General features: G+C 36.5%; 1 protein-coding gene across 2 annotated transcripts in view; it reads left to right on the top strand.

The window, feature by feature from the left end:
* Nucleotides 1–3,650: 3,650 nt before the first annotated feature.
* entpd1 (ectonucleoside triphosphate diphosphohydrolase 1) overlaps nucleotides 3,651–22,628 on the top strand; it is a 34,437-nt gene continuing 15,459 nt past the window's right edge. The window contains exons 1-4 of one of the 2 annotated variants that reach the window (XM_038282569.1): nucleotides 3,651–3,809; nucleotides 15,827–15,954; nucleotides 16,413–16,530; nucleotides 21,644–21,794. In XM_038282569.1, coding sequence (XP_038138497.1) covers nucleotides 3,794–3,809; nucleotides 15,827–15,954; nucleotides 16,413–16,530; nucleotides 21,644–21,794 — 413 coding nt within the window. In that variant the 5' untranslated portion in view covers nucleotides 3,651–3,793. Of the gene's footprint in view, nucleotides 3,810–13,443; nucleotides 13,766–15,826; nucleotides 15,955–16,412; nucleotides 16,531–21,643; nucleotides 21,795–22,628 lie in introns of those variants that run through there. The other variant, XM_038282570.1, reaches the window with a different exon arrangement.

Here is a 22,628-nt window from a genome sequence, read left to right as displayed (position 1 = left end):
TCACTGCTTTTCGCTCCCTGTTGGTCACGTGACTCCGCCTCCCTACGCTGTTCCTGCACCATTTCTGTTATCTGTCGCCACTGTTGAGTAGCGGCTGTGACAACAAATCACATTTTGCTTGGCGAGTAGAGCTCTCTTTGCAAATTGTTCTGAGCCTCTTCACTACCCACAACACGACCTCCTGTAAATTATCCCTCCACTAAACTTTCCCTCCATCAAAACTCTAATTTATAGCTTCACAGCTTCCATTTTGGTTGTCTGGTCTTTTTCTGTTTCTCATGAATTACATGGCTTATTACATTTAATTTATGTTTTTTTAAATAAACCTCTTAAGATTAATCTGTCCCCTGAGAGTCTCTGCACATGGGTCAGTTCCGTACCTAAACCATGACAGCATCGCCATCACAATTACGACAACCAGTAAGACTTGCTAAGTATTGATGTCAGAGACCAGCATACTAACAATAAGGGCTACAAGCCAGGGTAGTATCTGTTACAGAAATATGTGTCCAAAACAGTCCAATAGATACCTTTAAAAATTACTAATAACTACTACAATATAATCCATTTTCGGAAGCCTTTTTTTAAAATATTTTTTTTTTAATAGAAAGCTGAAGGACTGCCGAAAGAGCTGCCGAAAGAGCATGCAAAATGTAATACAAGCAAAATAAAGTGGTTGGAAAGGTTGGGTTTTTGTTTTTACATACTTTTTTCTCTGCAAAAACACATATATTGATATAGAAAGAGAGGGAGTTCTGAGTAGTTACAGTCCCCTGCTGTGCAATGTTACTGTTTTGGGTGGAGCCCCTTCCAATACAAGTTGGTAGCTTTGACATCTTTTGTGTTCCAAGTACAGTAATATTTGGGAAATTACACTTTCTGTACGACGAAGAATCATAAAATGAATTCTTTATTCAATTTTACCTCATCGGTCTAGTTTGCAGCTTGCTTATTTATTTATTTTTTATTTTTTTTGCCTTTTTACAGAAACCCGTGAATAGTTATTATGTGTGTAATAATGAGCTTTCAGAGTTGTTTACAAAGTGGTGGAAGAGGGGAAAATGTAATTTGTATAAAAAAAAGAAAACCAAAATAGATAATAGAGATAATATAATAGTTTTTTTTTTTAACATTCCAAAATAACAATTCCCCTTCTCTTTAGATATTTCTTTTTCTGCTTTTAAGACTAACCCAAAAATGTTTGGTAACAGCGGATCATTTCTTTTGAGGATATTCTGGAGCAAGTGTTACCTCACAAATTTGTGTGCCAGACCTTTTTCTGAAAGCTCCTTGGTTTATGTTATCCTGCACATTTGGTGCAATCTGCATTATATTATATATTATTATATTATAGTGTATATTATAGTGCTGCAAACAATTACAGAAAATGGAACGTGATTAGCTTGAAGGCAACTGAGCTTCTTTAATGTTTCATCCAACTTTGTCAGTTCTAAACAAACATAATCAGAACAATCCCACTAAGTCATTAAGGTTACTGGTTACTTGCCCAACCCTTTGTCCAGTTTACTGTCTGTGTTTTTGTCACTCTAAGATCCAACTTGTCAATAAAGATGCTCTGTAAGCTGTTTTGGGCACATCTCAGGTGTGAATCAGGTGTGAATTGCTTTAAAACTACCTTGAAAAAAATGAGCTGAGGCTTCATCATAGCTGTTAGAAAGATGGAAGCCTGAGGCCCCCGCTGTTTAGTGTTCTTTTTTTTAAATCACAAAATAGATCATGCACAAAACAATACCCTTTTTTCCCTTCTCTACTAAGCTGCCTGTCTCTCCTGTTGAAAAATCATATTTCCATGGTTATTCTATAATGTGATTTTTATTTATTTTTATTTATATGTTTAAGATGGTTTCCTTTACCATCTACCATCCCAATATCTTTACAATGTGAGATTTATCCCTGAACAACTGAAGCCAATTGTGGTTGAGCTGTGAATGGACTGCTGGGTTGCCTTCTAGTTTAATAAATTAATCAAATCCAACATAAAGCACTTGTCATCTTTTGGATGAGGTCAAACCAACATCAGCCTGCTGTGGAGTTTCAGATTTTATTGATTATACAATTAAAACTGTGAGTAATATCCATTGTTGCCCATATTGAGTTCTGTATATATAGCCCTACTTTTAACAGCTTCTCTCTTTCCTAAATAACAGATTCCTCCTAGCATAAGACTTTACTGTTTTGTTTTAATGTAGATGGTATGTTAAATTTAATCCAATTAGAAAAAGTTTTATTAATCCCAATGGGAAATAAAATGTCTCCAAAGGGTAAAAATCCTCTATGGTCTACCTTCTTGTTCACATGGAAAGCAATGTCTTAATAAATCTTTAGTTAAACTTGATAAAATAGGCATATGAGTGATTATTAAAGCTTGGTAGGATAGTTTTAACCTAATCATGCTGTGCCCCGTTGAGTTTATGAGGCTGTTTGTTAATTTATACTTCCTATTAAACATCTAAGGTCTCCACAGAGCAGCTGATTTTTATTGAAATAAAATTACCCACAGGTGGAAGCTGGATACCAATGGGATGACTTCTACGGGTAACTGGTTACCTTCTATTGATGTGAAGAACTCTAAACACTCTGAGATTTTCCTCTCACCAAATTTTTCGAAAAGCAATCTACAATCATCTCTCTTCCTGTTTACTTTTTTGTGCCGGTTGGATTTGATTACTCTCATAAAATCCAAATAAAGTGCTTTAAAATTAACTGCTGTTAAGAGAAACACTATGTGAAATGTTTAAATCTTATGAAAGTATCACATGCAATCAGACATTTACCCCCACACAAGTAATGATGATTTTTAAATTAAGTGGCAGACTGATGAACAGTGAAACCCTACTGTAGGAAAAATCCAGTCTGTCATCCAGAGCATCCCTGAATAAGCATGACAGCAATCATATAAAGTACTTCAATTTAATTTCCTGTCACTTTTTTAATCACACCAATCAGCTGTTTTTTTGCTATGGTAGCTTTTTCTTCCCACATTTAAAACAAAGTGGGCGGGATGGAGTTTATCGCATTAGTCAAACTGTAAATATGAGAGTCAGGATGTGAATGTGACCATGACTTAAAACAATCAAAGCTTTGCTGTTTGGCCTTGTCAAAAGTAAGTAAATACAGCACACAGCTATCGTGACTCAGAAATGCTCGTGGTCATCCTCTGTGGGAAAAACTAACAATGGCTGGATGTTAATGCTGCAGACGTCAACAGCACCAGAGTTTAGAAGTTTCATTCAGCAAGTTCAAGCAATGCATCGCCTACAAAACGGAGCTATCAGACATTTTGAAGCTGGAGAATGGTTCACCATGCCTTCATGTTCATTTCCAGCTTCCTTCCAGATCCAGCCGCCCTTTCATGTTGACCCAATTTTAAAGGACACAGACGATGACAAAGATGTAGTAATAAAGATGCCAGTGATGAAAAAGCCTGAGGTGTGGGGAAAGACAGCTGGGTCAGGGGGAAGTAATATGGGAAGGGCAATGAACGTAGAGATTTTTGAACGCTCGGAGAGCGTTTGAAAATGAGTGACAGCGGGTGACAAAGGTATGGAGAGGGAGGCGACGAGGAAGGAGTAAACAGAAGGAGCCTGGAAGAAGGGGGTGGGCTGAGCAAAGGGAGGAGAGAAGCCCTGCTTCTCCTAATAAAGCAAGTGTATTTGAAAGGAGGTGCTGTGTTACCACACATAACGAGGAAGAGAAAGGGTTGTAAAGAGAGAGAGAGAACACCAAGGGGCAGGGATAGGAAGAGCATTGTGTTACTGCTGAGAAAGAGCCCATGTCTGCACAAAGAGGTAGGTGTACTGCTGTGACTGGGCACACATATATGCTCTAACTAAAGTAGGAAATCCTTTTCCCCCAGTGTAACCAGTAGTAGGATGTACCAGCAGCATGTACAGAAAGTATCTGATGAGCCTGTGCTGTATTTAACTGAAAGGTTTGCTTTACAGCGTGTAGAGGATATGTAACGGTCTGAAGCAGGTGTGTGACTTTTCCACAGCGTGTGTTATTGGAACCATATGGACTGCTTTTTTTATGGCTGTCTCTTTTTACCATGTGTAAATGAATGTGATGAGGGTGCTTTTTTTGCTTTTAGAAGATACACAGTGGTAAACCATGAGGTTTTATGCCATTATCTGCTGGGGGTTGCCTAAAATGTGTCAGGAATTAAGCCGTAAACAATGCAAATTCCTACCTTTTTCTTAATGTTTGCAAATATCAGTCAAATAAAAGATATTTTGGAATCTGTTATTACGAAATTCGATACAGAGCCATTGTATTTCATTTTAACATAACTTTACTAAAATAATTGTCAAATTTAAAGCGGATTTAGAGAATAATTACATATAAATTACTTTTTTGGTCTTTTGGGCCAAAACGAACTACTGATTTTAGTTAAAGTCTGATCTACTCTTATGGATTTTGACTGAATTGTTTAAGCTTTCTCATAAATGATAAAGTTTAAGAAAGTAATCCTAATTCTTATTAGTGAGAGAGATACAAAACATAATTAAATCTAAGAAAAAAAAAGATTTTTATTAATTCGAAAAGGTCAACTACTTATAGTAAAGTACAGAAAACGAACTTCTCCAAAGAGGACCAGATTATGAAGTTTTTCTCTCTGTGTTACAAATTTCTAAGTTGTAATGACATATTTGCATATATAACATCAAAATAAATAAATAAACAGGGTCATGACACATTTTTTAAATAGATTATAACTTGTTATTTATATTTCTTTGAACTACTATTGATATGGTATCATAGGAAATTTTAGATCTTTAAATTGAAAACCAAGTGCTATGGTAACATCTTAAAACTTGAATTTCTTACAACTTTAAAAAGAATTTAACCAAGTTTAAAATATAATATTATTAGATCCAAAAGGAGTTGGTTAAAGTCATATAATAATAATAAAGTAATATATATAATAATATTTACATATTAGACTTGTTTAAATCATTTGTTTTTGCTTAATGAATATATATATATAACAACATGTGTTGTGATAAGATGTATTTTTGTAATCACCATCATCTTCAACTGAAACATGATTTGATGATGGCTGCTTTAACTGGTGCCATCCTGTCCAGACTGATCAAGAAAGATCACTTCCCTGTGGGAAGTATACATGCTTCCTCTTAGGAAATGTCTTCTCTCATCATATGATGCTGATAATGTTCTTTTTTTCACTGCTGCTTAAAATAAAGGTTAGCTAATTCTAAGAAACAGACTTTCTTTTAAATAAATATGGAAAAAGCAAGTAAAAGAGAAAAAAAAATACAATGTTTATTTCCAATAAAACATTTTTTAACTACTATGCAAAGAAAAAAAGAAAATCCAATCTCAGCCTGAATGATCTAAAAAATTGCATAATATATATCTACAAAGCACAAAGATTAGCTAAAATGTTAGTTTAAAGAAGGATATTTTGAAGAAATTCCTATTCCTGACCAGAAACATGATTCAGACGTGGAGTCGACGAATTAGCTCCAATGCTGCCTTTGTTGGGGGGCACTTAAAAAGTTTATTTTTGACAAAAGTTTGCATTGAAACCTCAAACAGACATTTAGGGTAATCCAAAGGTTTTAAATCCTTTAGTGTTTTCTAATGACCTAAATGTTTCAGGATATTTTCCTTGATTAAACTTGATTAAACAAAAGTCTGTGACTTATCATCTAGTTTGAAGCAAGGCTGGGAACCTTAAATGATTAGATTATGATTCATAAAATTACAATATAATTATCTATCACTTAAGAATGTCATATGCAGGGGTGGCTCACTAATAGGTCATGCTAGGGCATATTGCAGGAAAGAAGTAAAGAGTGTGAATTACAACATAAAATAATGACTCATCAAAATGATATAGCAGTAAGGACATCAGCATGTTCATGCAGGTGGTAGAGGATTGTGAGACATTTAAAGCAGAAAGCAATGTCAGCAATGTAGTCATTTTTTACTCATAGTACAGGTGAAAAATATATATTCTATATAATATCGTTAAAGATCGTTTTTTCAATTTAAAAGCAAAGTTAACATCAAAAGGTGCCAACATTTTCAGAACGGGGTATCCTAAAATTTGGTGCCACCAGCTTTGAAATGAATGAACTCTCTTTCCATCACAACTAAGAATATAGATTTCTCCCTCCATCTGTAACAACAGCTAAATCTTTTTCTCTACTTGCTGTCCTGCTACCTTCTAACACAGCTATTTTTTTTACTTAGACCCATGTGATTCTCATTTACTGCTGTCTTGTGCATGTACACAACACATTGGCAACAGCCATGAGAAAACAATACATAAAAAGATGTGATTACATCTTGTGTCTATTACAGCACATATGGGATTCGGTAACTTTTTTGTTGTTTTTTACTTCTTATGAATCGCATGTTTGGTGGAAAATCTTTCAGGTAGGAATTCAGATGTATAGACCCATCCTCTACAAAAAGCTGTTTAAACAAGTCAGGGTGGTCTTGTGTAAATACATTTTACAATAATGTTCTTTGACTCAGTGTGTGGGTAAGATTTCCCTCGCTAGCGAAATGGGTCTCTGGTTTAGAGCCATGGATCAGCTGTTTTACTTCCCCCTCTAATGAAGTTCCTCATACTTACCATATTTGAAAATATTTACCATGTCTGACAACATTTGCTTTAAGTTTAACCCCTCCTTTATTAGATCTTGATCTTAAATCAGTAAGCCGTTGGACCTGCGTCTGATTTTTCCACACTATGCCGATCGGAGCTGAGCTGTTTTGAAGATGATTTTAACCCAGGCCACGTCATTCCACCCGGGTTGACACGGTTCAGTAGGCCATTCCCACTGCCACTAAGATCCGATTGTTCACAGGTTTAAAATAATTTTTCAGCCAGTGGGAAAGGGGTATAAGGCAAGGAAAGATAAGGCCATTTTATTTCTGTAGCACAATTCAGTCCATGGACAATTCAAAGTGCTTTACATGAATTAGATAATAAAATAGAATAAAAATAAAAGTAGAATAAAAGCAAAAACATTGGTAAAGCACATACATCAATTGGACAACAAAAAAGCTGAACAAAAGCAAGTAATAAAACATGATAAGTGAAAAAGACAGATAATAACCTTAAACTGTACATTAGTGCCACCTTCTGTATTCCTTTACATTAGGCAATAGTTTGTCATTAAGAAAACAAAGTTTTATGTTTTTTGATGAACAAAATCACCAATTTTGCAATCACAATGCATCACAAGCTTTCATTCAATCCTGTAATATTCTAACATTGTAGACTTTTTACTGTATTAAATTCTCTAACATGGGGGTCTTCAACAGGGGGTCCGAGACCCCTAGGGGATCCATGGAGGTACTGCATGGGGGTCGCGAAAGTTTTGGTTGATTAGACTTTTTTCATTATTTTCCCTCTGCAATTTTTCAACTAATTGAAATGTCTTACACATTATCATGAATTCAACACACTGTAGTAACAGATAAATGGAGGCAGAAGATGTCTTTTAGTCATCAATTAACACATTCAGGGACACACAGGAGCTCTTTCAAGCTGAACACCATTTTATTTACAACACCTGTCCCATCAACGAGGAATCAAAATCAGAAATACTTACTAATCCCAGGGAGAAATTACTTTCGTCACATTACTCCATCTGTAATAGAGTGACTATAGGACTAGTTTGATATTACACAATTTCATACAATATATACCGGCATATAAAATTAGGGAGTCCCCGCTGTTATTTTGATGATTACACTTTTTTTTTTGGTACTGTGACAACCAACAGTTGTAATTTTCAGTTGTAATAACAGTTGTAATAACAGGTAAGTATTTGTAATATAAAGTACAGGCCAGTGGCTCTCAGTGTAGGTCCGCACTGAATATTTAATAACTGGTATTACGGGAATGCTCTATATTGGATTTTTGTGTAATACCAATGATTTGTTGCATATTGGCAACAGTGGGGATCAAGTCTTTAAGTTTCTCCAAAGTAAAGTTAACTCATTAAAGATGGTACACAGCCATAGAGAGGAAGCATAATTACAACTGAATCTATATAACTGATACCATATACTACTATACTTTTAATGTTTTATCAGTGCTCCATTTATCTACAGTAATTAGCTATCAACCCACAATACAGTAAAAATCTTAACATATCACTATAGCACTACAACAGTGTGAAACAGATTTCCTCATTACAGATTCAGTGATTTTTTTTCATACCGATTTTAGATCAAAGGTAATTCAGTTTTACACACATATAGATAAAGGGATTATTCTTATGTATTATTATTTCAATTTATTAATTTATTTTAAAATTTTACTGTGTTTTAATTTGTTTATTTTTTTTAGAGAAAAGGTAAATATAAACCAAGCTTGAAAGCAATTTCTCACAATTAGGCAAAAAAAGCGTGGACGCCTAAGGATGCACTGCTGTTTCAAAATCTTATAATAAATAAATAATAATAATAATGGAGAAATGTACCTCTGGATTTAACTCATCCTTTTGGGGAGCAGTGGGCTGCCATTGTTGGGCGCCTGGGGAGCAATGTGGGGTCTTGGTCAGAGACCCAGAGTGGCAGTCTGTGGGAGTGGGGCTCGAACTCAGAACCTCAGGATTCCATGCTCTATGCCCTAACCACTAGGCTGCAACACCCCCAAAAAATGACTTTTTCTAACTGATTACTAATTACAAATTCTGCCCTTTGAAAAAAAAAAAGCTTCTGAAGCTGTTAAAGTGGCTTAGTCAAAGTGCATACTTTATTTGATTACTTACACGAGACTTCCTCCCATAATGAAACCAGACTGATGATAAGCAGCTCTGTCATCCCTTGACTCACGGCAGAATCTAAAGGAATAGTATTTAGAACATCGTCCTTCTCCCAGACATCATATCTTCCCTACAGGCAAATAGAGCCAGAAGATGTAGCAGCAAAGTCAGCAGAACCTTATTTGGATGTTTGGTTGCATGTGTGTGCAAGTCTCAGTTGGTTTGAGTAATTAAATGTGATGCAATTAACTGTGATGACAAATTTTAATTGTAGTCTGCATGTGATATGTTACCGACATTTCAAATGTTAGAATTACGGTACTACAGCTACAACACGTCATTTAGGGATTACCGCAGACATGTGGCACACTGTTATCATTTTGTGTAAGGATTTGACTAAAGATATGTTGTCATTTACATTATCCTTATGGTCACTGCAGTAAAAAGGTCATTTAAAGCTGAACACACATCCTTAATACTCAGTTTTAACCATTTGTCTGGCTCAAAACTGTCAAAATATTTACTCCAGGTTTCTGATTCATGTTTTCTCTTCTTTTTCTCCTGCTCTTCTCTTCTTTGCTGATGTAAACATTAGAGACATGCTAACCTTAAGTTGACTATAGTTTTTGTTAACAAAGAGGTAAGAAATTGAAAGCATAGTGGCATGCTGTTCCAAGTGTGTGTTTGATGAAGAATGTGTTCTGAAACTAATAAAAAAAAAAAAAAAAAGGTAATTTATGTCGTTGGAAATTTCTCCATTTGAGACTCATTACAAAAACTTGAAGTAGGCCAGGATTGGGACTGTTCTGGTAACTTGGAATTAATAGAGAGATAAATGTATTATGGGATAAAAAAGACTAACTTAAATATGTGGGTGTATTCCGAAGGCTGTGGATATTCCAAGAGAGTCACTTAATGATCTCATGCTCTAAAACTCCTGCTTAACTAAGACATTTTCTCTGTCTCAACAAGCTTCAGAGAGCGTGTCTGTGTATCATCAAGCATTATTACCAGAAAGGCAGATTATGCTAGTTTGTATGGACTTAAAAACAAAACTATGCAGTTTGAATATTTTAGGAGGAGTGGAAGGGGGATTTTCATGTTTTTACTACTTTCAGAATACATTTTATTTGTATTCCAATAAAGCTTGGAATGGTAGAAAACTGTTATTCATACAAAGACATGTTTACATCACTGGTAAATAAATATAAATGTATTCTTATACAATTTTTATGTGCAACAAAAAGGAGCTGCTACATAAAATAGGCCAACAAATGGAAAACACAGATGGTTTCATGCTTCTTTTACAAGCATGAAACTGTAGTTGCTGTTTGAGGAACTGTTGTTACATTTCACAATTGAACTGACAAGAGTGATCTTGCAAGATGGAGGTCAAAAAGCATGCAGGTAGGGTTAGACGTAAAACTTCTGCTGCAGCTGAGTTTAAGATTAGGAAAATTGCTTTGAGCATGATGTATGTTAACACTTGCATGTCCTCCACCCATGAATTTTCACAGTTTGGTTATCAGAATGTGATCTGCATACTGATGATGACAAGTATGCTATAAAAAGTTCCCACACACTAGCTAAATTTCAATCGCAGTTCACTTTGTACAGTACGTTCTTTGAAGATCTCACCTCGTACAAACACATTTTTACGTTTCAAGACGTGCAAATCTTCTACAGGTCAGGCCCCTAAATGTTTGGCTGTATGGGGTGAGGGTGGCAAAGGATGCAGATGTTAATCCTACAACTGGAAAGTCTCTAGTTCGACTTACGTCTCTGTCTGTTTCAGTTGTCATGTTTTTGGGCAAGATACTTCACCCAGGTTTGCTACTAGTGGTTGTAGAGGCCCCAGTGGTGCCTGTGTGCTGCAGCTCCACTTCTGTCACAGTTTCCAGTATGGTAATGTGTTGGTAAAAGATTAACACTAATGTGTAGTGTCAAACATTTGCATTACAAACTAGTGTTAGATCAAATCAACACATTATAAAGTGTTAACCTCTCACATGTACACCGCTCAAATTCAACCTGCTAAGTGTTGAATTACGACTGTTTAAATCAAGGCTGTTGTTCCAATTATATCACAGTTTTAACTATTTAACACTTTTAAATTGGCTATTTTAACTCAGTGTACTGTGAACCAATGTGAACATTTCTGTGCAGAACCCTTTTTTCCCTGTGTGGGAGTTGATGGATATAAAGTGAATGCGCTGAAGTACAGAGTAAAAAACAAAGTGTTACTTTAACACTTACAGAGTTGAATGAACTTATGTTTCAGAAAACATTTGGTCCCACTCCAAATTAGTGTAAAAATTACTCTATAGCAAGTTTCATCTTTTCAGAGTTAATTTAACTTATTTTAGTTAGTTTAGACCTCTCAGAGACTGGTAGGTAATCGACACCATAAAGAGTAAAAGTGACACTGCATTGTCAGATTTTACACTGAATATTAACTCCAACACTTGAGCAGATTTATATTCAATATACTGTAATTGTAAATAATCTATTTAGAGTAAAATAGGTGGACTGAATTTTTAACACCGAATTGACATCCTAGTAGTTCTGGATTACAGTGAACTATAAATATTTGATTCTTGCAAGATCTTGTTTTCACAGCTTGAATTAAAATATGCGGTTTTAGACAAGTATTAATTTAACATACAAGGATAATATATCCACATTCATCTTGTAAGTATTCACAGAGCCCATTGGTCCACTCTCAACTTACTTTCTTTACCCCTTCCTTTCAACAATATTGTACAGCCCTACTGCACCCTCACAGAAAAAAACAAGCATGTACATTAAATCATAAACTATACGATTATTGCAATGTTAACATGTGCTATATTGATATTAGAAAGGACTGTTTTATGTTTGCTAAGATATTCCAAGATGCATTTTATATGCAGATATATTATTTAGCCAGTTTGAACAGAATCTCTTAACAGCAGATGATGACAAACACAAATTAATTTTGCTAAGAGTACCAAAGGTCACAGAGTTTAGGAAGCACAGGTGAGCAAGAGAGAAAAGCACAACTACTATATTCATTAGAATATTTACAAATATTGCGCAGTATTTAAAATTTTCCTACTGGGAAATTCTATTTAAAATACAATTGTATAATTTATGCCAAATACTTGGATAGTTGAATCCACACCCTGACAATTGTAAGCCGTTATATATAAAATGGTCTAAACAGGCTATAACCAGGAGAACCATGGTTGGTGATTTTATCTTATGATATTTTTTTTAACTCAACCTCATTAAAAAACTTGTTTAAGCACAATGAAACATTGTTGATATAATGTCAATCCTATCATTTGCAGCAAATTATTCTCCTCCATGAAAGGCTTGTACTGAGTAGAGCAAGGTCTATGCCGAAGCTGGAACTAAAGTATCATTTATTTATTTTTTTTTTCACAATCTGTGACAAAGCCCAGCGAAGGGTGGACTATGCACTGTGGTTGGATTTCCCTAAATGAGACATATTGTTTCAAAAAATAGACTACATTGCTCAGCGGGTTTTTTAACTAACAAACACTGTCTCATTACAAGGTTAAGCTTTGTGTTTCTTTCCAAGTCTAAAGTTAGAAAATCTAAATCAGTTTAATTATGGAATACATTATCAGATATATCATATTATCACATTTTTATCTGCCAAATAAATGTTACATTTCTTTACCATCTTTTCCGTTTATCATACCACAGTGAGTCACTCCAGTTCCAAGTTCAGCTCATTACTTTTGCAAATTTTGCAGAATCATGGTTACCTTTCAGAAACATGCTGTATCTCATCTTTTAAAATCTAAAACTGTAGCTCTGCAAACCTGCTTGAAAAATAAAATCATTGCTGAGTTATTATTTTCAAAGTTTCTAAAAGTTAAGATAGAGGCCAAGAGCACAATTTTATGCAAGCAGTCTGGAATGAAACAGGAAGTTGGTGTGTGGGGTGGATGAGAGGGGGAAAAAATACACCATCTGACAAAAATACCAGAGCATCTCAAGGGGATCAGCACATACTGTATATAGACAAAGAATCTTAGGTTTTAGTGTTTTCTGTAAGAAACTCTAAAGCCAAGGGCTTTCTTTGGTTATAAATATAACTTGATGATACATTAAGTTAAAAGATACTTCTCATCCCAGAATAAAAGAATTACAGCATTTTCCAACATGCTAAATGAGTGAGTGGATTTAAAATAAGAATAAGGAACTATTCACTTTTTAATGTGATTTCCCGACAGTGTGAATGTGCAGAAAAATGTGGGTCTCTTAATCCTTTATGGAAAGATAAATTAGAAGTGACAAGCTGACTGTACATTCTCCAGTGCATGTCTCAGCATGAGCTTTGAGGCATGAGGGGGGAAATAAACAGAGAACATCTGTGAATAGAACAACATATCTGCAGGCAAGTCATGTTTTGAGTCTGCACAAACATGCAGACACACATACAAACAGGGAGAAAAGCAGGGGATTCCAATCCGTCACTGTAATGACATCACAGCCTGCTAGTGATAAAAGCCCAGCCAAACAAGGGAGTCCCCGCTTCCCCTCCCACCTAAACAACTTGCTGCTGAAGCATGTGGACCTCATTAGCTTAGAGAACTTTTAAGGGGTTCACGCTCACATGAACGCGCACTCTCTCATCAACAAACACGCTTTAGCTGTGTCTCCACAGTGACCAGTTTTACTACCCCAGCTGGGAGAGGAAATGCCAAACTAAGAGCTGCAAGGCTGCTCCGACAGCAGCACACTAACAGAGCTGTATTCTTAAACTCTGTTGTCCACTGAGGGAAACCTCGTCTTCTCTGCCATTGTCCTTTCCCTCCTCTGCCTTTCTCTTCTGTATTCTCCCGCTCTCTCTCTCTCTATCTCTCTCTCGCTCCCTCTCTCTCACTCACACTCTATCTCTCTATCTCTCTCATCCCTCCCTCTTCTCATTCACTCCACTCTGCTCACTATCAGTTCCAAGTTCACTGACAACAGAGGTAAGTGCCCTCTTTCTGTGTTTCTAGCTGGTTTGTTGCTTTGCAATATACTTTCAGGTTCTGAAGTTTCTGTGTGGATACGGGTCCGGTTTATGAAAGCAGTTTAAGTCTTGCTGATGCAGCAAAGCAGATAAGCTCCTCTTTAATAATAGTTCTGTATTATACATTAGGGCGGTATGATAGTGTACTTTAACAGCTGTCATTTGCAAGTGAATGGTGTCTGCCAGTTTTTGATATGTAAGCCGGTTTTTCTCTGTGTGCGTTATTCAAAGTTCTATGTTGCCCATAAATCTGTGAGTTTTAATAATTGGACGACTCAACCTGTTCTATGTCAAATCAGTAAGCAAGCATAGCCACATTATTGCTCTGAACAGGAACATAATAGAAATGGGATAACAATGGTTTGTATACAGAAATAGATAAAACAGCTCAAATTTCCCTAACCTCTACCAATCAAATGGCTAAAAAAGTATACTAAAATATTCACAGGTTACAAGAAAGATGAATTTTCCTGTTTCAAGTAGCAGTCATCTTGTGCAAACTCAACATGTTTCCCCTATCACTCTTATTAGTCTAAATCCACAGCTGAGATGTAATAACTATCTGAAATGAGACGGATGGTCAATGAAATGATATGTTTTGTGAAAGTCGTAGTTTATGTAAATTAACATTCTTTTCTGTGAGAAACTGTGACGTATCCATTGTTCAGTGACGCAGTTTGTAGCACTGCTGCCTTGCAACAAGAAGGTTTCATGTTTGATTCCCGGCCCGGGGTCTTTCTGCATGGAGTTTGCATGTTCTCCCTGAGCATGCATGGGTTCTCTCCGGGTACTCCAGCTTCCTCCCATAGACCAAAAACATGACTGTTAGGTTAATTGGCTTCTCTAAATTTTCCTTAGGTGTGAGCGTGTGTTTGAATTGTTGTTCTTCCTGTTTGTCTCTGTGTTGCCCTGCGATGGACTGGCATACTGTCCAGGATTTACCCTGCCTCTCGCCTGTAGACAGCTTGCGATAGGCACCAGCTTCCCTCGCGAACCCAGCTGGGATAAAGCGTGACAGAAATGGAACCATTCTTTTCAGATCTTATTTTATATTGTGCCTAAAAATGTGTAGCCAAACAAAGAAATGTTATAAATAACATTTGTAAGATGTTGTAAATACTATAAATAACATTTATTTTTCCGATTATTTTTCAGTAGTTTAAATTAATGTATTATGAGAATTAACATGAGGGTCACAAGGGTGGAGGGATTTCTGAGCTGCTTTCAGAGACCTGCCACACCCGGGATACTTGTTCAGATGGATGGAGGATAATAGTCAAAATAGTTAAAGGATTCAAATACAGTGACACTTTTTTCTTGGTGGAGCTTTTTGCACCATGAGCATCTCAGATCAGACCATACCAATTTAGCCTCTTATTTCCTCTTTTCTATCAGGATTAGAGACAGACAGTGGAAAGGGCTTTAAAGGGAAAGGGAAGGCAGAGAGAACTAGCAAAATGCAACCGATCATACCCTGTTAGAAATTCTTATCTGGAACAAGATAAGAGGAATTACTGCCTGTTGATGCTGACACATATCTTAGCCTAATGTCCATGTGAGTCAAAACAGCCTACAAAAAGTTATTTGTATCAAAGCCAACTGTTTCCCTCTGCTATATAAACAGTTGCGTTATTACCAAAACTAGATCTCTGATCTTTTTCACGGAGGATATCCTGTTCATTTTATATGATCTAAATACTTCAGAGGAATAAGGTTGGAAATGTTTGATGTTTGAGATAACATCCCCTCCCAAAGAATAAATTAAGAGCTTGGCAGGAGTTCAGACTCACGGCGTCAGAAATCCATCTGCAGCCCTTGGTTACAAAACAACTAAAAACAATACGCAACCTCCTACAGACTCCCACAAACTGTGATTTAACCAACATCTGGATGCAAGACTGGCTAACGCTTCTCCCAGACCTCATTTATTTCCAATTTATTTCTATCTTCCCTCTTTTCACCCTCTGGCTTCTACCTGTCTGCCCCGTCCCTCTCTCTGTATTTCCGCCCCCGCTCTCAGAGATGAAAGAGAAGAACCCCTGGTACACACCCCTGACCATCATCATCACTGTGATTGGCGTCATAGCGATTGTTGCTTTGGTGACGGTGGCAGTTTTGCAGAACAGACCTCTCCTCCAAAAGTACAAGGTATGTTAAAAAAGATAAACTCTAAATTGCTAAAGCAATATTTGGGAACTTGCTGTATTTGGAGAAACTATACAGCCTAAAATCAGCCTGCCTTATATGGTTTGCAGTCAATTTGACCCCAACTTGTCAATCTGTACTATTGATTTTAGAAATCCACATGCAAATAGAACCAGCAGACTTTGATAAGATAATAAATTCCTTGTTTTGGGTTTTATTTGGTCAGAAATAAAGGAAGAGTTTGAGTTTCTAGGCTACCTGATAACAATGACCTTGGTGTGAGTTAATGGCTCTTTTTCTTTTTGTCAGACTTGAATGTGCTGGGAATGTAACTCTAGTATGTTTATACAGTGGTTATGCAACCATTACATCTGAGGCTCAAAATGGCACATCTGGAAGGAACTGTTTTAGAACAAATGTCACACAATGTAACAGGAACTCCTCCTTTTCTTTCCACTCAGTATGGCATTGTGCTCGATGCTGGCTCTTCCCACACAGCTCTCTATATCTACCAGTGGCCAGCAGAGAAGGATAACAACACCGGAAGGGTCGAACAGAAGCATTCCTGCAAAGTGACAGGTAAAGCATAGACTGCAAAAGGTGGGCTTGGGCAGTTGCATCATCTAACATCCAAGTAGTGGCAGCTCAGCGATAACATCTGTGAATAACTGGATAATGATGCGAATTACAATAAATAAAGAAATAGTTAAAAAGTGTTAATGTGTTCATACATTGAATCCAAAGCAGAAATTTACCCATAATGATAATGATTCTACCCAACAACTGGTGAAAAAAGAAAAATGCATTATGCATTATCTCATCTGCAAGGTTCTATTAAAAAAATAAAATGCCTTATAAAAAGCCTTCTGTCTCAGCACTGTAACAATGCAGCTGTTGTTTCTTAACGACTTTCCCATAAAACGCACCCTCTCCCCTCTATAACCTTTTATGCTGCATTGGCAATAAGTGTCACCAGATATCGTCAAAGATATCAGATATCCAGCATAGAGAGCCTGAAAATATAGTTGTTAGATATCCTGCATACAGATCTAGTAATTCTTACAAACAAGTAATGCAGGTTTTTATTTTTTAGGATTTTCTCTGATACACTTATGGTCATATCTTTAAACATACCTCTTTGGAAGGAAACTTAGCACTGCTTGTGGGGGCCTAGTGGTTAGGGCATAGAGCTTGAAATCTTGAGGTTCTCAGTTGGAGCCCCACTCATATTCTAAGGCATAGGCTGATTTGTGAGCCATTGGGCAGCAATATTAATCTATATTACCAATTGAAACCTAAATATTAATAATCAATAAGTAATTAATACAAAGAGGACTGAATTGCATTGATTTGACCAAACAGCTGCACTAATTTTCAGAAAAATTGTTTTTTATAATTAGCATGATCTTATCATTATAAGTCATTACAACATATTAATTTGCTCACCTATGCTTTTTTATTGTCTGCATGTTGTTATTAATTTCCATGTAGTATTTTGCCTTTTAGAGATAATTAGTAGTAGCCCTGATTATTAATTTTTTCTTTTTGTAAGTTCAGAGTTCTTCAGAATGATTGTTTTTTTTTTTTTACTGACTATGTAAATGTTTACAAACAGACATTATTTCATTTCTCAACAAAGCAATAGTGATTATAGTTTTCCCCTCTAACTGATTAACTTAAACTGATTAGAGTTAATCTGCTTTATTAATGTTAATATGGTTTGTTGCAAATCTGGGACCCTGGTGTGGTTGGAAAACCCAACTATGTCTAAGTTTTAAGCCGTCCACCAGTAGATTTGTTGCCAAGTTTAAGCACTTGAACTACTTGTCATTCTCAGTTTTTTTTTCCATCCACTTTCTGTAATTCACCCGTACACAGGCTCGGACTGGTAATCTGTGATACCGGTCTTAATTTCAGCATTCAGGGGACCGGCTCTCCTTAAATCATAATGGCAGGATAACTATTAAATTGATGCATGCAGTACATATAGCCCTTCCTTGTCATGCACATCCTTGTGACATTTGGCAAATGGTGTAATTTTCTATTTCTTCAAACTGTAAAATCCTTGGAACAAACTAAATTATAATAAAACTGAAATGCTTCCTTTAAACCAAACTACGATGTTCCTCTTATGTTTGACGAATTTATGTTTGAATATTTTGCAAAAATATGTTGCGGTGCATGATGGGGTTATTCATCTGTTTACATTATTCATTATTCCATTGCCCACATGCCTCCTAGACTGGCAGTGAATGCTTAAACACCGCTGAGCTTTCATGTACTGATTCTTGAAGAACTGCCTGTCTGCCTCTATATTGTATTGTTTTATGTTGGTGTTTTTACAACACTCAAGCTTACGTTGTAGACCTAGTATGTGTGAGTGGGTGTCTGGCTGGCTTCGTGCTAATGTGGACATTACGCAGCAGCAGTTACTGTTGCGTCCGTGCTAATAACCAAAGCCAGTAAAACCGCATTATAGTAGTCTTGGTGATGGTTGTTGTGTGATGCTTGAAGATAGATTGGTTAATCCACAATGTGTATTCGTATTGTGTGAATACGAATACGAATTGTGTTTTTGAGATGCATGCGTTTGACTGTGCTTCTATATTTTTCGGGGGTGGTAGTAGGCTGGTGTAGATGGAAACATGCCAGGGCCGAAAATCTTTCCCAGTCTGACCCTGCCCGTACCCTGGCAAGATAAGAAGCCTACAGCATGACAGTACCACTTCCATGCTTCTCATTTGGTGCAGGGTTCCTGGGTTTTAAAGGCTCCACTTGACTATTCTGCATTCAGTTAAAAACCTGCAAAAGATGGGTATCCCGAAGTTGAGATTTGATGTAAATCTTGTTCATAAACCTCCAGACTAGGCTTAGTTAGGACTCAGACAGTAGACAATTTATTTAAATCAACTCACCTGATTTTGAAAAGAAGAGTGGTTAAACAACAGGTAATCATTAGCAAACAGAGACCTTGAGAATGGATACAATAAAAAGTGAAAATATTTCTGAAGCATTTAGCTGATTTAAGTTTTAAATTATAATTTTCTTCTTAAATGCATCATAAAATATAAAAATCATATCCAATAAATATGCCGAAAATGACAAATAATTGTTTAAATGCATTGTCAAAAAGTCCCAATAAGTCTTACTATTAATTTTATGAAGTAATAGTACAATTAAAGACTTTAAATCTCACTGCCAAGAAACCCAATTTGGGAGCTAAACTAATCTAATCCAAACTAGAACTGCTGTAGCAGCTGCGTACGGGTCAGACTGCCCGTACAACATCCTGCCCAACACTTTTAAAGAGCATGTAAACTGGACCATCACGGAAAGAGGAAGATGTCTTCAGCATCTGGTTTTGTTTAACATCCACAGAACAAGGTCAAATTAAGTCAACACTGGGGGAGAGTCTAATTCAGAACAGACGCATGAAGCCAGCATGAAGGCAACATGTGGATAAAGCAACATGTTCACAAATTACAAGCACCGCCACATACACACACACACACACACACACACACACACACACACACACACACCCCAAAATACAAACTTGTTTATCATTGAAGGGCCTTTCGATTGACTTCAAATTATTTTTTCAGCCTAACCGTGACCCTAAGCCTAATCATCACATGTTCATACCTAACCCTAATCCCAGCCGAAACTCAATTCACACCTTAGTCCTAAATATGATCCCTGACCCAAAATAAGTAATTCACCATGTGGGGTCCAGGCATTTGGCCCCACAAGGAGCAGCCTTTCACCATGTTAAAAAAAGAGCACACAAACACACTCTTAATTTAACTATTTATACACCTACATGACAGTAACTCTGTAATAAAAACTTTAATAACAGACTAACTACCACATTAACTGTCTGGTCCTTCTCTGTTGTCTCACTCATTTGCACCTCTTTTTCAGAAGCTCCTTTGTGGTGATGAACTTGCTATGTAAAGTACACCTGTTCTAATTTTCATAAAAGGACACAGTGGATAGATGGGTAGTAGAAGTACAAACCTCACTGGCCTCACTAGTGTGTTTAACAGCTTCAGAATAAATTACATTCACCTTAGCCTGTCTTTCCTGATTATTTCTCTCCACCATCACAATGAATAACAAGGACTTTAAGAATGTTTCAAAAGTGCTGCCCTCAATAAAGGATATGAAATTTTAATTTTAAGCTATATCCTTGTTAAACATGAACTTCTGTCTGGGTGATGCACCCAGTCACACTGATCGGATAAAGCACAGCAGTGTTATATCTGAGTGAAGGCATTTAAATTAAGTTTTTACTCTCAGGTTCAGTAATAGATCTGTTTTTGAACTGCCCATCTAGATACATGAATTATTTCCATCTAAAGTAGAAAATCAGCAAACAAGTTGACTTTTTTTTTTTGTCTTGATCTATAATAAATACTGATCAGAGCAGAATTACTATACCTAGAAAAAAAAAAAAAAACAGCCAAGGGACTTTTCTTGAGTTTAAAGCAGAGGTGTTTTTGCTCAACTTTGGTTTAAAAAGCAATATTTTAAATATTTGGCAAAAGCCAATTTTCAGAACAATTAATATACAGGGTGGAGTTTGTTTAAAAGTTAAAGTTTCTTTGTCCGGCATATTCTCTGGTCATTTTTGATGTGCTGATAAGATTTTGAGAGAGATGGACTGCTTGTGATGCTAAACCATATTGAACTAATCCTAACCCTAGCTTAATAATAATAACAATTATTATTATTGAACTTTATTGATCTCACATTGGAAAAAAATTACCTCTGTATTTAACCCATCCCCTTGGGAAGCAGTGGGATAACAAAATTGAGACATATTTACTGTAAAAGAAAGAAAGAAAAAAAAAACATAGTCAAAAGAGTAAATTCAAATGTAATTTTTCGGAGTAAAATGTTCTTCATTTTGAATACATTTTACTCGCATTAGATTAAGCTAGCTATGTTTTTTACATGCCTGCCTTTGATACAATGTCAAACTTAACGCCACTTTGAATCATTTTTAATCCCTACCTCTTTATCCTTGTTTTTTGTCTGTGAGTTCATCCTTTTTGGCTTCCTCATTTTTTTGTTCCTTGTCCTTAGATCAAATGACATAATGATTCAATTCAAAGCCATAATGCTCCAGGCTGTTTTTGAGAGGGGGTTGCATTGCTTTGTTTCTTGGTTCCTGGACCCCAAAAGGGGAATTGCTGTTTTAGGGTCAGGGTTCACATTTAGGACTAAGGTGTGAAATGAGTTGCATACGAACTTGTAATGGTTAAGTTTAGGGTAAGGGTCACGGTTAAGGTGTAGAATGGAAAGGCCAAGCAAAAATAGAGATGTATTATGGGTGTGTGTGTCTCAGCAGGTGAAGTAAACCCTCAGTGATGTGCATTTTTTATTGATAATCTCATAAAATAAAGACTAGAAATAAGTATCCCTCTTTTGCTTTAGCTTTCCTCCAATGCCCCTATTCACAGCATATAGTGCATACCCACTCTTTGCTCTACTGCTCCCTATGTATCACAAAAATGAGCACAAACATCAGTATGCAGCACAAAAATCAACCTGCCCTCAAAGGCCTGTCCTATCAATTGCCTTCTGAGGACAATTCTGGCACTGCCTTAACTCTACATCTAAACACTAAAGACCCCTTCTTAGTCTACTGATTTCACCCTCCTTAAATGTTCTTTTCTTCTTGCAGGTAAAGGTATCTCAAGCTATGCAGCTCAACCAGAGAAGGCAGGAATGTCCCTGACAGAGTGCATGCAAGAGGCTGAGATGGTGGTTCCAGCAAAGAGACACAGCGAGACCCCTCTCTATCTGGGGGCAACAGCTGGAATGAGACTACTTAAGTATGCTCAACATGTAACCACACATCTTTAATGCAAAATAAAACATTCTTTAAAACAACTCAAATAAATCAATCCAAGTCACAGCCCTCCCTAGGCCCAAAGCTCATTCTGTAGTCATTGTTAACTATCAATCAACCAATGTCTGCAAATGGGGCTGAAAATCCAAGCTAACAATCACCTTAGATGATGACAAGTATATAGCTCTAATTGGTCACAGCAGTGATGTCAAGGAGGAACATCATTGTAATCTCTGTGAGCTTTTTCCAGCTATAGCAGAGAGGGGATGTAACCAAGAGAGAAATGTGTCATGTACCAGTCTACTTTCATGCAGCCACACAAATCATGTTTGAAGGTCCAAATCAGATTTTTAAGTAATCTCAGAGGTCCTTAACGGCTATTGACTATTGGAATTAAGGTAATTCAATATTAATACTTTTGCTTTTGCGGAGGAAAATATCTCTCATATTAAGCAGACACCATGTACTGTACCAGAAATCTCCTCCTCTTTTGTCATCTTCAAAACGAGCTGTCTTGGTTTTCCAGGCCCTATCATTTTGAAGGCTGCTGCCCCACCACCCATAACCAATGCAACCAGGAAGACTTTGTAAAGATAGCCTAGGAGTGTGGAATAATACATTAGAGGAAGCCCTGAGCTTGACCGATGGGCTGCCATAAACTGCTCTGGACAACTTATATCATACAGGGCAGGATTTTCAAACAGACCAGTCTGAGCAAACATTAGCTAAGAGGACGAGAAAGACAGTGAAAGAGGGGAATGTTTATTTTTCACAGGCTTCAAGAAAAATATGATTATAAAATGTTCATAATGAGAAT

The sequence above is a fragment of the Cyprinodon tularosa genome, unplaced genomic scaffold, assembly GCF_016077235.1.
Source record: "Cyprinodon tularosa strain WSP-4 unplaced genomic scaffold, ASM1607723v1 ctg185, whole genome shotgun sequence".
In the NCBI taxonomy this organism is placed as follows: domain Eukaryota; kingdom Metazoa; phylum Chordata; class Actinopteri; order Cyprinodontiformes; family Cyprinodontidae; genus Cyprinodon; species Cyprinodon tularosa.
The sequence above is the reverse complement of the archived record's forward strand: the minus strand, read 5'-3'. Positions and strand labels throughout refer to the sequence as shown.